At 33.3% G+C, this 14,758-nt stretch overlaps 1 protein-coding gene across 1 annotated transcript in view; it reads left to right on the top strand.

Annotated features, from left to right (window-relative positions):
• Nucleotides 1-14,551, top strand: part of LOC112045109 (serine/threonine-protein kinase BRSK2) — a 54,061-nt gene extending 39,510 nt beyond the window's left edge. The window contains exons 22-25 of the mRNA XM_024081187.2: nt 674-795; nt 1,956-2,015; nt 2,875-2,959; nt 4,055-14,551. Coding sequence (XP_023936955.1) covers nt 674-795; nt 1,956-2,015; nt 2,875-2,959; nt 4,055-4,239 — 452 coding nt within the window. The 3' untranslated portion in view covers nt 4,240-14,551. The remainder of the gene's footprint in view (nt 1-673; nt 796-1,955; nt 2,016-2,874; nt 2,960-4,054) is intronic.
• The last annotated feature ends 207 nt before the right edge of the window (nt 14,552-14,758 follow it).

Here is a 14,758-nt window from a genome sequence, read left to right as displayed (position 1 = left end):
CCCCCTCCCAAATGGCCCTCAAAGCCCGAGGTCCGAGTCTCATAGCAGACGCCCTTAGAGAGTCGTTCTGTCCTCTTATCTTTATTTCAGCTCGCTCGCCCAAACCCCCCGGTGTCGCCGAAGTGGTCTCACATGGAGCCATCGGCACTTAACACGAAAAAGAAATAAAAATTGTTTGAAGGTGTTAGGACAGAGATTGATAAATAAAAGGGTTTTGATGATTTGAGGTTCAGTTCTTTGTTAACGTGGACTCCGTCACGCTGCTAGCCGCGTTAGTGATTTTGTGCTGTAATGTTTTGTGGTGTGATTGTTGATCATAAATAGTTTAGTGTGATGGCATGGAGAATGTCGGGCATGGTAGATAAGTGTTAATGCATTCTAAATGGATCCCTTAAACCCACATCCAAAATCACGATTCCTGGGACCTACTCGAGTGTTTCCTCTACCACAAAACGATGGTGCAATCACTGTCGTTGCTAACAGTCACGTAATAATATGTCGCATCTAACTGCCAACTTCATCTCTTGTTCCTGATTCGGTAGCCTCTTACGATTGTGACATAAGAGGCTAGAGTTTGAGACTTACGAGTAAATACCCTACTGGTAGTGCATTAGATGTTTTTTTTCATTTGTCGAGCCACAGATACTGATTAACGAACGTTTCCGTCTCACAGCGGCGGAGATACTCGACAGCCCGGAGACGCCGCAGCAGCAGTCGGACCACGACAGCGACTCGTCCGTCTTCGACACCATCAAGAGCCCCACCAGCCACACCTCCATCGACCAGTTGGACCAGGTACACCACCATCAGCACCATCCCCATCCCCATCACCATGCATTATAGGAGACGCCGCAGCAGCAGTCGAACCACGACTTCCGACTTCAATAAAAGCTCTACAAGACCGACCATCATATCATAGGTATGGCCCTTAAAAAGTCTACAGTAAATAAACAAACAGAAGAGAGAAAAATTCTTCTTTCAATCATTAACAGGTTGCTACTAGTGTCTTTAGTTATAACTCGAATTCCTGTCCTGGGCAGTGGTCAGTTGGCCTATACCTAGGATGCGACAACGACAAATGGAAAGAGGAAGGATACAAGAGGAGAGTAAGGCCAAGGAAGAGATGGTTGGTGTGTGTGAAAGAAGACCTGTGTGTAAAGGGAGTGGTGATAAGTTGACGAGTAATAAAGAAGAATGGTGGGATAAGGAAAAGGAGATCATGATGATGAACTTTTTCTTCCTGTTAGTGCTATCTGCTATCGGAGTTTAGCAATCATTAAGGCTGATTTTACTTTATTCTCTGCTTCCCGAAACAGTCATCTGGTTCTCATTAAACCATTGGCGTAAGTTCTTGAGCCAAGATGTACGTCTACGACCAGGCTTTCGTTTTCCCTTTATATTTCTGCTGGAGCTGGAGTTTCACATTATATGACCCAGATATTCCATGCTTATCGGCTTATCATGTAGATACAAAGAGTTGTACTTAATTTGCTTTCGGCTGATATGACGGCTGATATGAGAGATTTTGTCTTTTTGCAGTTATTATTGATGCCATAAGCGCTTCTTCGAATATCGCTCTGGCCTATATATTAAATATCAAAGGAGACAAAATACAACCTTGTCCTACCCCTCGCAATACGTCAATATACGAAGTAGTGTGTCATTCTACCCTGCCATTAACTGACTGCTCCCAATACAAGTTCCTGATAAACTTTATAATCTAAGCCAGCTTTTTCACAAAATCTCCATAAGCTTTGTTTGACGTACATGATCAAACGCCTTCTCATGATTGATGATACACATTATCGAACAGTAACGTTGGAATGAAATTATCGCTCTCTCTTACTTTCCATCGCAACGAAAGAGTATCTACTACTAGTAGTGGCTGTTTTTTGTTGTCTAGTATATCTGGGATAGATTTAAGAGTTTTAAAAACTTATAATTTTCCATTTCAGAACGGGACGCATCCTTTAGGATCGAGTTCGTCTGTGACCAGCGGCTCCAGTGGATATAAAGTAAGTTTTTATTGGTTACTTTCTTATCTACAGCATAAATGTAATATTTGACAGCCTTAAATAGTAGAGAGATGAGATTTTCACTTTTAATATGACATTTTTTTATTGTAAAGGTAAATGTAATTTTATTAACACCTTAAAATCTAATGATTTATTTAGTATGTGAGATTTTTTGAACGATCTAGAGCAGCTCGCAAATATGCCCCTCTGTAGACCCCTCTAGCTTAGAAAGTAATCATGGCAAAACTATCGAGCCATGAATTTCACATCGACAAACACACTATATGGCAACACTCATAAATAAGTTCCTCGCTCATGATTTCACATACTGGTATCTAAATACTTATGAAAAATGCAATAATATAGTATCTCGAAAATAATAGGGTTCTGCTTTGAATAAAAAAAAATTGATTTCTCAAAAATTAAGTTTTTTAGATACAATGTCTTGTCGTGGCACGGTAGAGATACCCTGTTATTTTTACAAAACTGTTTTAGTATAAGCATAGGTACTCTTAATATTTGTATATACAACTAGCGAACGTCACGCTGTTTCACCCGCGTAGTTCTCGTGTGGATAGGGGGGAAAAATACACAATTTAAAATAAAAGTGTTGACATGCGTTTTATACCTTCATTACTAATTTGTTTGTTGTTAAACAGTACACATAGATTAGGGCTGTAGTATAATGATGAAAGAATTTTTTTAATCGGTCCGGTAGTTCTGAGTTTACAAAATACATACAAAAAATACAAATCTTTCCCCTTTATAATACTAGTGTAGTTTTAATAAACTGTCATCATCACCATCGTGCGGAGTGCGAGTGAGCTAGTTAAGTATACAATCAGTCGTGGGATTGCAGCAAGGCGTGCGCGGGCGCCGCGCCGCCGAGCCTGCCTCCGCCTCCCTCGACCACGAGATCATGAGCTGCGGCCGCGACCTGCCGGGTGAGCCCTTCACACTCACCTACACACGCTGCAGGAGACGTTAGTACACGCGCACGCACGCACGCACCACTTACCACGCACGCACACTTACCACGCACGCACCACTTACCACGCACGCACACGCACATACCCACCACGCACACGAATCACGCATGCACGCGCCCCACGAACACGCACACACGCACCGCTTACACGCACACGCACGCACGCAACGCTTACACGAACACGCACGCAAGCACCGCACACGCACACGCACGCACGTACTCGACGATATGCGTGCCTTCTTAACTCAAATACACTCTTCACATTAATACACTCTAACTTTTTGGCAACTATACACGCATGTAAACCAGTACGAGCACGCACGCAATGACATACATGCCTTCATAAGTCAAACACACACATACACACACACGCACGTGGACCTCCGTAAACATGCACAAGATCACACGTACGCATTGCAACTCAGGCTTTTTTTAAATTAAACTACAATCTACAATTCTTCATATCAGTACACACCCACACACGTCTACATCTGTCAACACGCACGCGTCAAATATTATTTAAAAAAAAATATAACAAAATTAATATTAGATGAAACTAAGTCGATCAGAATATAAAAAAATATATATCCAGTTAATAAATATTTGTGTACTTAATTTAAACATGATAAAATATAAACACTACAACAAAGCGCAATTTACATAGTACATACCATTGACCTCTTATAATAAAAGGACGCACAATCATGTAGAAAATTTCACTTAATAACTGGCACAATTTCACTTAAAAATTGACAGTTTTAAAATTATTGGTAAAGAAAATTATACCTTTACTTCATTCATTCAATATAATCCCAAATTCAAAGCAAATTCAACTTTAAGGAAAGAGCTGAAGGTTGAATTTGCAAATGCGACTACTTGAATTGAGTGCCAAGAAGTTGTGTTTGGCACTCATTGAGTGGGGACGTTTTTTGTTCGATCCACTTTTTAATAGGAGATCAATGGTACATATGCAAGAAAGATTTTTTTTTATTCTCAGCTCTTACAAAGCAACTATTTCACATACAGTCTAATGTAAATCACTATTCAAAAGGTACGCACACAAAACGGTCGTCGTCGGAATGTCGGGACGCGACGTCGTCGCCGCGGCGCGGGCTCGAGTCCCGCGACAGCTCGATAAAGGACGAGCTGCGCAGAAACAACTCGCTGCGGGACAACCGGCGGGACTTTCGGGACGTGCGGGACGCGCGGGACCCGCCCACCACGTCCATCGCGTGAGATGCGCGCCCCGCCGCTGTTTGTGTTGAAGGTTGCCAAAGGTGCTGTATTGGTTATATCTTACGCTGTTTTTGTATGTCTTGATGACTTGATTGATTCATTTACTGTTACTGTTGCTTCATTGGCGTAGGCCGCAAATTGTAGACTTTTGAATCGGTTGATAATTTGATAATTGTAATATAATTTAAATGAATTAAGATCCAGAAATACCTAATTTTGTAACGGTTGGTGAAAGTTTGAACTGAAGTAACTTTAGAAGGTAGCCAGTTTCAAGGTTCTAGATCTTCAATAGGCACAATATGAGTCAACTATCCTATTGTTCAAGTATTAAATGTTATATTTCGATATTTTCTAAGTCCACTATTGCCATTTTATGGTTGGAGTATAGGCTGACAAATTTTTTAGCCTGCATAAAAAAAATATATTTTAGAAATCTCCTCCTTTTTTTGAAGTCGGTTAAAGACGAGGTATATTTGGCTATCGTACTCTCAGAAGTACAGTAGCAATATTCTGTAACGATGTTTTTAAAACGCGTGTGTTTTGAATTCGTCTCTATATCTCTCTATCTGTAGTATCGTGTTTGATAGAGAAAGGTAGATACGAATTCGAAAAGTCACTGTTGAATTATTATAGTTACAGAATAGCGTTATTGAATATTATTATTTTCTTAACAACTTGTATTAGGATATATATTTTAAAGTATGAATTATCGACCGATGAAAAGTTTGTAGTTTGCTGAATGCAGCATTTTACGAAGGTATGGTACGTTGTTTTAATAATTCGAATAATAATGACGATTTTCCTATTAATCGTCAAGTTACGGTTTATTTTTTATTATTGCAAGTAATAGATAATATTCAGGTTACTCATGCTAAGAATACAGGGCTTTAGAGTAATGGCTGGTTTACACTGTTCCAGTGGGATTGCAGTGATCTAATATAGCTCTGGGTATAGGCATGAAAAAAAATCCAGCTCTGGAAAAATGAAAGGTTACAGTAATAATTATTATATAAGTTGTGATTGTTTTTAAATAAATGAATATTAAAAAAAACATAGCAAAAAAGTAAAAATTCTCTAAAAAGAATATTTGCCATATCTTTTAAATATGACCAATATTCCTGTTCCCTGGAATTAATCGGAAAAGAATGTGTAGGAGTAGAACAATAATGCAGTGGGCTGGGATCCAACATGGCCTATAAATTTAACATAATTTTTTTACAACATGGCCTTTTCAACCATTACCTTATTATTTAATAAGGAGATTTCTGTAGTGCACATGTGTGAGCGGAATCACAGGCTCTCTACTGCTCCACTCAAAACAACTAGCATAATTTTATAATCACTTCATCAGTTTAGTCACAGGAAACATGTAAACCGGCCCTAATAGAATTAAATCCGTAGCTAATCCGTATTAATAAAACCAGCATGTTAAACGAAATTGTAGAAAAAATGGTTTTCCTATTAAATATTAAATAGATATTCCATAAAGCCCTGTAGTAGAGAAAATTGTCAATTCTTAAAAAAAATTAAATAGAAACCAAATTATCTATATTTTATTTTGTACAAAAATAATATGATAATCGTGTTTACCTCAATTCTTTCCTAAAACAACTGCCACGTTTCGTCCTATCCTAATAGAAAATATATGCACTTCATACTAAAACTATATTTTTGAAATAAATCTAAAAACCTATAATGATAAATCGTGTTGTATACAATTTCTAAACTTAAATAAAATGTCAAGTTTAAAGGATCATGCTATCTCATTCTACACAGAGCAGTGTGAAAGGGATGCAGACCTCCAGTGTTGTCATTTTAAAAAAAAATTGTTTAGTAATAGTGTACAACTGAGTTTGCATTGGTATCTCGGATATTTACGAACGCTTAACCGATTAAAAATTGGCGCATTTATAAAGTTGTTTCAATATTAAGAATTCAACAATATTAAAAATCTGTATGGATATTAATCTCTCCGTATTTTTTTATTTATACCATTTTTGGAAATAAAAAAAAAACTATGAAGGAGTACATACTCAGACCAATTATAGAAGGACCTGTATCGCACTCATAGTCACGAACAAAATACTCTGTCATTTTCTGAGGAAAACGAGCTTAGATTTGGTATATATCTTATACTAAACTAGAAGTTTTTGCACGTTTTTTACACCATTCAATTACACAGAAAGTTATTTTTACGGAGCTCTTTAACCGACGAACACGGATTACGACTATTTAACATCGATACTATACTGTTTTTATAATCGCATTAGATCGTTGATCATATACTTTGACAGAAAAGTAATGTCAAGCGAGGCAGGTCCTATACAATAATTGGTCTGAGAGTACATAGGACTTAATCATTTGCATCTATCATAATAAGCAGACATTTAACATGCAATTGTAGATTTTCGAATAATATTTTAATTGAACTAAGTAACACATTCCCTACTTTTTAAAATTTATTATTTATAAAGCTTTTTAAATCGGCCAATTTTTCATCGATTTCGTAATTTTGGATATAAAGTAATGTTATTTTGCGGAAGTCTTTGATTCAGAAGGAACACCAAGCATAATTTGCTAAAACCTGCAAAACGCAAATACCAAATTCTGAAAAGAATCTGTGTAATTGTTGAGTATAAATATTTTGAATAGCAAAGTTTCATTATGTTATTATTTGTAATTCACAATAAACATTCCACAATTGAGGCTTTTGCCACTATGTATATGATTTTAACTTTTTTAAAATTTCAAGTACTCAGATTTACTAAAACATTGCGTTTACTGCGTTTAAGTGTGCGTCACCCATAAAAATTTCGAGTGTCCATCCAATTTTACAAACAAGTTGAAGTTAGAGTGTGAAGAAACAAATTTTTACTATGGAAAATTCCAGATGATACCGAATGTTAGACGTAATACAGTTGAATACAGCCTGTAACAAGAACTGCGTATTACTTAAAATTCTGGAAGAATCTGGAAGAATTCTGGAAGAATGAATGGATGGATCCTCCGTTAAAAGTCAAGAAAGTGTGATGAGATGTGGTTGACAATTAGGTATAACTTTTACGAGGACACATATTACTAAAACTAGTTAAAATACAATGTGACTGAAAAAATCGAGTTACTCCACGCGAGTGGTTTCTAAATTAAACGAATTTGTTAAAAAACGCAAGGCGTTTCCCACCAATTTAACGTAAAAAGATGGAAAAAAGGGTTTTCCAAACAAAAATGACGTAGTTTATGAATTCAATAGATTGGTCATGTAAAGTGGTTTAATTTATATTCGTGACAAACGCACTTATGCCTTCGCTTATAACAGAATTAACAACAGACTTAAAGATAATTTTACGTTTGATATTTAACCCGGTATTTGCGTTTTGCGGTTCATCGCAAATTAAATTTGGCGTTGCTTGATATAGAAGATTGTTGGCGTGAACCTTTAACACAAAAACAGCGCGAATAGCAAAATGTTTTTTATATAATAATAATGATAATATAATAAAATAGCTGTATTTAGTAAGCTTGTATGTGTTTGGAGAAACAACGTTGAAACCGGCCATCTACTTTAAAAAAATGTTATTGCTGTAACCCGTGTACTGCGGGGCGAGACTGTGATACACTTGGACAGATTGACTATGAGCCCTGGGTTCGATTCCCGGTTTGGGTAATTTAAAAATTTATAACTAGGTTATTCTTACGCTTCAACAGTTGCCAAAAAACCGTCGCCTTATATATAATAAAAATACCCGCATAGAAAATTCTACATTCCAGTACTATTGAAATCTTCGGTTAAGTACCTACTATTGAATTCCTCGGTTAAGGAGTCAGATTCAGATTTGAGAGGTCCTGGATTCGACCCCCTGTGCGATGATTTATTGTCGTAAATACTCCTAATGCAGGTTTTCGCTTAAACCAGGTACAAAATTTATAACACAATGATGGACATGACGTTTTAGACTACTACTTTCAAACCTCATTTTTGTCATTGTTGACAATTGCCATTACAAGCGGGTAGTTTGAGAAAAAACCCTTACCAAAGTTTGTTGTCATTCAAATGCCAATGGCAGTTTGACAATCGAGCGCAAGATAAATCTGCGCGCGACTGGCGACGCAATTATGACGCCAGCTTTAGTGATCTCTTTTACCCGCCAAGAGATAGATAGAGATAGACGACAAGATGGCGGCACTTTTAATTAGTTCCGATTTTGGCCACCGACCATTTTTTTCCGACTTTTCGTGCGCGCACTCTAAGCACCTTGAGCGCGCGCGCTTATGTAGAAGGAAACATTTTCTATAAAAAAAATCCTACACACACACAGGATTAATAATGTTTGAAAGTCTTACGTATACTAATAGAGCAGGGATCGAACCCACCGATCGACCACTCCGAGTTGATTCCGGTTCCTTTACCGTGCAGCTAGTCGAGTGGTTAGGGTTTTTAAGATTTAAAAACGCAGCTAATATTTTTTAGTTTATTTAGACAGCCATCCAACCTTGGCCAAATGACATTACAATAGGACATTCTCATTCATTACTAGGTTATACAACATATCGCAGGGTATATTATTCTTAAATAATTGGCTTATCTATATTACTAAAATATTGTAGTAATAAAGATATTTTATTTCTTCTTCTTTCTTTCTTACATTGCTGACAAGCGCCTTGACAGTTTAGTACGAAATGGGTGTCAACTGTCAATAATCTTACAGTCTCGCCCCGCCAATTTGTGCTATTTTAGTTAGGGGCCTCGAAATGCGGTATTTTTGCAAATTTGTCAATGGAATATATAAGATTTACCCCTTACTGCCGTTAAGTTAGCTTAAGGCGAATGTTCGCAGAGGTTGCTGCATACAAATTAATTGCATATGCTAAAAATACTGTTTATATTACATTACGAGTATTATATATCACATAGTCTGCAATTACACTATTATTACTATTATAAATATCAGAAAGACCTATAATTTTATTAATAATATAATTAATATTTACTTAACTTTGGGCGTAGTCATTAAAAAGTAACAAATAAACTGCTTCGACCATTAGAAGTTTATATGTTCTAATTTGGTTACAATCTGGAATGATGGTAGTTTTGACCCTTTTTTTATTAGTTAATTAGTATCATAGTGATATAAACGCACCGTTAAAGAGTAGTGAACCGTCACCAATTTAAAACTAATCAAGAGTTGAATAAATTATGTCCCTAATAGGTTCGTACGCTACTTTTTAGACTTTGTCGTTACCTGACATCAGGTGGAGACAATTTGTCAATCAGTAAATTATTATTTCTTGAAAACTAATAAATAAACATACAAAACTATGAATAATGACACCTTAGTATAACTAAAACTATTTACTTAAAAGTTGGACAGTGTTCAAGTAAATAATTTCATAAAGTAAACTGTAATAAATGTAAATAAATAAATATATTATATTTTTGCTGATGCCTTGAATAATTATTAATAAATTTGTATGTATCAACAACTGCGAGCATTCGCCTTAAATATAGGTTATAGGTATAAATAGTTTGCACTTATATAGAGATGTCCAAATTATACAGACACTAATAAAAACTAAAATTTTAATCTACGTTTTGAAGAAAAAAAAAACCGCCAATATATTACGAGGATTTTAGTTGCGCTCAAAATAATGGTTTATTGTTCGTATACTATTAGTAACTAGATCAAATGGGCCTACACTTTACGTATTTTTAAAATAACTCTACCAACGATTCACAATTTTTATTATATTGTCAATAGAGATTCTCAAAAGTATAATTATTAATTTCGATTAGAAAAGTTATATCACGAATCGCAACCAAAAATCCCGTAATATTTTAAGCGAAATCAATTATACATGAAATTTATCAGTAAAATAGAAACACTTAGTCAATCAGACTATACTTGGCTGTTGTAAATTGTAGCAAAATACATTATATATATTCACGTATTTTGTATATACATATATACTTGTATTATATTTGCGAATGAAGAATTTCAGGTGGATTACCTGTCTCGTTTAATACATAGTAAATGGGTTCACACATAACAACGAGGATTGTAATACTTAGCATGGATTTCTTTATACACTAATACTTATCCCTATACTCTCATTAGTCCTAAGGCAAAGATGTTAAACTATAAATATGTTATTAGCGCATCGATATAGTAGAAAATCTTTGCCCTAAGGCGCTCAAGAATCACTAGCAGAATTACTTACTCGAAATCCTGTGGCCAATTCATGATCCGATATAAAGTAAACGATATTTTAGAAATTTCAAGAAGTCCTGTCTAATTTAAAGATTAGACTAGCAATAAATAAATAAATAAATAATAATTAGTCTGATTAATTTCTATGTAGATTAAATTTACATTAATTATTTGGTTTCATTAATTATAAGTAATCATTATTGAAATATGTTTTTATTCATTTATTATTCTCGGTTTTATTCTTAATTTTATTCCTTATACCCTCAAAGTCATTGCTAGGTAACTACGTAATTCCTAATGTTGATAAATATCCTCAAATTAAATTTGTTAAAAGTACATTAAATCGGATTGTAGACTATATTCAAAACTAGTCAGTCACTGCATAAGAAATTGGTCACAGTGTAGCGTTGGCAAAGGACATAACTGTATGACGTCAGAATAGCTTACACTCTTCCATATGAAATTCCATAAAATATATAAAATTCCATACAATATAAGAAAAAATGTGTGAATCCAGAATGAACCCTCAAATCTAGTAGCCATGCAGCAAAACTACACTTGGACTTGAAAAAATAAAACCAGTCACACATTCTTAGACTAATCACTAAAATACACGAAAAAGTTATAAAATATTGAAGTGTAAAAAACGGAAAATTATAAGGTGAATTTTCACAGATTTTCACTTTTAACTTTGTTTTAACATAATTGTACAATTATTATACATATAACATAATAGATGCTTCGTTTTAGCAGCAGAATAATAACATTTAAGCAAAATATATAAATAGATAATAACTTTGCGTATATATATAAATAACTTTGCGTAAATATATAAATAGATAATAACCTTATTTGGCATAATATGTATATTTTTTTTTACCATGTCACATAGTTTATTTTATATCTAAACCATGACGTTTGGTTTAGTTATTTTATATGTAACATTAACAATTATTTCGTTTCTTATTCAATCTACTTATCATACTCGTAGGTTCTACTATGACTATATGTACATTGATTAAATGCTAATTATAAATTATTTGTTTGTTTATTACCTTTTTGAAATTTCGTATCTACTGTGAGAATTCGCCTTAAAGATATATGATAATATAATTGATCGAATTATGAGCCCCTTCAGAGTAACGCAAGCCTAGACACTGCTAGCTACGCGCCTAGCTTACGGCCTTATTTAGAAACATGGAAAATTTAATCCTCAATTTCAAAGTAAAGTGAATTTTAAACAGTCGTAATTAAGTCCACATTTCTTTGAAGAAAGTTGAGGTTGAAATCTTATTCCATGTTTATTAATAACGCCGTCAGTGATTATCTTTTATGTAGCGTTAGTGTTGTCCACGCTTTCGTGTGAAGAGGCTGTAAATGTTGTTATTAGCGTTGACACGGCAAAGTAATGTAACTTGCAAACTTATATAACGTATGCAACCAAAAGTAAAACCGTGTAAGTCAAAAATATCATTTTTCAGTTTTTTTTTTTCGTTTCATGTATTTTTATAAAACATAAATACTTACTAGTAATAAATATACTAATTAAAGAGTCCCGGCTTCGCCTGTTATATTACTGCTGTACGCAAGAGTTCCATGTAAATATACATAGAGAATTGTATGTACTAGTCTAGTGTGAATGATTGAACGCACATTATTACGTTTAGATTTATGGTTGTTTAAGATTCGCGTTAATTATGATATTATAGTGTCGTTTATTTTTTTAATGCGTGGGTGAGTTTTTGTACTATGTCTGCGATATTGCAACTTTATAATGTATTTTTCATATAAGTATTTTTAGTTCAGACAATCACCTTATAAGGCTTATTATATTACAACTAATAAACACAAGCTTCTAGGGAAAAGGTACCTATCGTGTACTCACGACGCCAAAGCTAATGTTACGTTTAATTTTGCAGTTTTATCGCAGGCATAGCCCAATACTTGATTATTAAAGGACATGTTCATTAGATAGATCATTTTTGTATATTTGGTCGGTTAGTTATATATATAATGGTAGCATTTTTTACATTACTTTATATTTATAATTGGTTATAGGACATTTTTACTGCATTAGTGCACAAAAAATAAAATTGTATGAAACAGTCTCAGCTAAGTCATATTATTAAAAAGAAAAACACGTTTTATTTCATCTTTTTTGATGTGCTTTATCATCTGGGTATTTGATTTTAACCATGAATGACACTAATGCGGTAAAAAACAAAGTTATTTTCTATATTGTCTATTATCAAATTGCAAAACCATTCAATCACCACCATCAAAAAATTGTAGACCTGATTCATCACATATCACAGATGATTTCATATTGCTGTAACTTAAATATATTATATAAAAATCATATAAATCATATGCTTGAGAGAAAATGTTACGTAATTATTAAAAAAATGTTAATAAATGTAAAAGTGAATGGTTGAATGACTGAATGTTTTCGTTTTGGTTTATTTTTGAGTTATCAGTTTTATTGTTAACATTAAATATTGAAACGGTAATATTATTGGGGTTTATTAATAAAATATTAATGTACTATTAATTATATTAAACATGGTTTGCCATAGACATAATAGAGCTTGACAGTGTAATCAATAAATATTTGGATCTATTTAAATAATATTTTTATGAAAAATTAATATATCTACATATAATAAAGGATTTTTTTGCAAATAGTACAGTTTGAATCAACTCTTTCTTTTTTGTAAACTAAACTTTGTAAACTAAAAAATGTAAAAAAAAATTATTTGAAACAACAGATTGTTTTAGAAAACTGCCAAATTTTTCAAAATCCGCGTATTTCTTTATTTATAAAATATTCAAAATAAAACACTTGTTTATATTAAATTAAGATATTAAGTTATGAAAAACGTCAATACTCTATAATGTCTATGGCGTTCAACATAACATACCAAGTCTTTGAGCCCGTACTTAATTAACGCTATGTTATAATTTGTAAAGAATGCCTTCAAGAGTTATAAAGGAACTAATCATATATTTTAAAAATCGTAAAGAGAACTGTAATTTTGTACTCGGTAATTGTTAAGGTAAATGTGTTTTCCCTCTTGTCTATGGCCGGTGTTTTTTTTTTATGTGTCTCAACTTAATTTTGTGTTTCTTTTTGTTTATCAGGTGGGTGGTAGAAAATGTTAGCTCACATCTGGGCACCAGGGATAGTCAACATTTTATTTTAATTTTGTCAAAGATAGCTTTCTGTCTTGAAATACTTTGATTTTTTTTATTAGTTTTTTAAAACAATCAAAATTAAAAAATATATTTCATTTAAATCAGATAATAGATAAGTGTACAATCATATCCCTAAACAATATTGCCTTATATGAAGTGACTTCGTATTATATTCATTTATGTCACATGAAAAAATTACCATCAGTATTTCATTATTAATGTTTGTTACATATGAATTACATGTAAATGTGTGAGTATTTTCTGTCACTTACATTGTTAACTAATTACTCTTTTATAAATGCAATTTTATTCGATTATAATTTTCTGTTTTACCATTTATTCCACAGGAACCGTCCAATTTTCCAAGTTATAATGAAATATGTTTCATGATCTTACAAACTATTTCTATAAAAACAATGTTATTAATGCAATTTTGCATTAATTAACCGTCGTATCTCACATTAGATGATAATTGGGAGATGAAATATTAGTTAAAATGTTGACTATCCCTAGGACCTGGAGGGAGTCAGGGGTAGTCAATATTTTATATAAATATTCATCATCAAATAAAGCCTCGTTCTTGATAGATATCTTTTTGTTTCAGTATTTTTTTTGTAACATCTTCAAAAATCAAAAAGCACCGGCCATCTTTCATTAAAAATACATTATATTTTGACGTGATCGTGAAATTAATTAATTTGTAATATATTATTACTTATATCGCTACTTGTCGGTGCGCGGGCAATTTTCTATCATTATACCTATTTATGTATGTCCGTATGTATGTAACATCGTTGCTCGTGAACTGTAAGGTTGTACATTTTATCTAAGAAATATGCTCCGCTATCTATACTGTAACTGCTTAAGAGATCATTGGTTAATATTGAAAAAATAATAAATTGAAAAACCTATATTTGGTTTCATTGCGTGTATCCTAATTCCCCATATCAAAACCACCAAACCTTCTGAAAAAATAAACGATTTCTATATTGTTTTACAGAATAGCTTACATATGTATATTGTTTTATAGAATAGCTTACATATGAAATCGCATTAGGTACGTTTAATTTTTCATCTAAATAGTTAAATACCTTCTACCATGAGCTAATGTTTGTTTG

The sequence above is a fragment of the Bicyclus anynana genome, chromosome 8 (genome assembly GCF_947172395.1).
Source record: "Bicyclus anynana chromosome 8, ilBicAnyn1.1, whole genome shotgun sequence".
NCBI lineage: Eukaryota > Metazoa > Arthropoda > Insecta > Lepidoptera > Nymphalidae > Bicyclus > Bicyclus anynana.
This window is presented reverse-complemented; position numbering and strand designations above follow the sequence as displayed.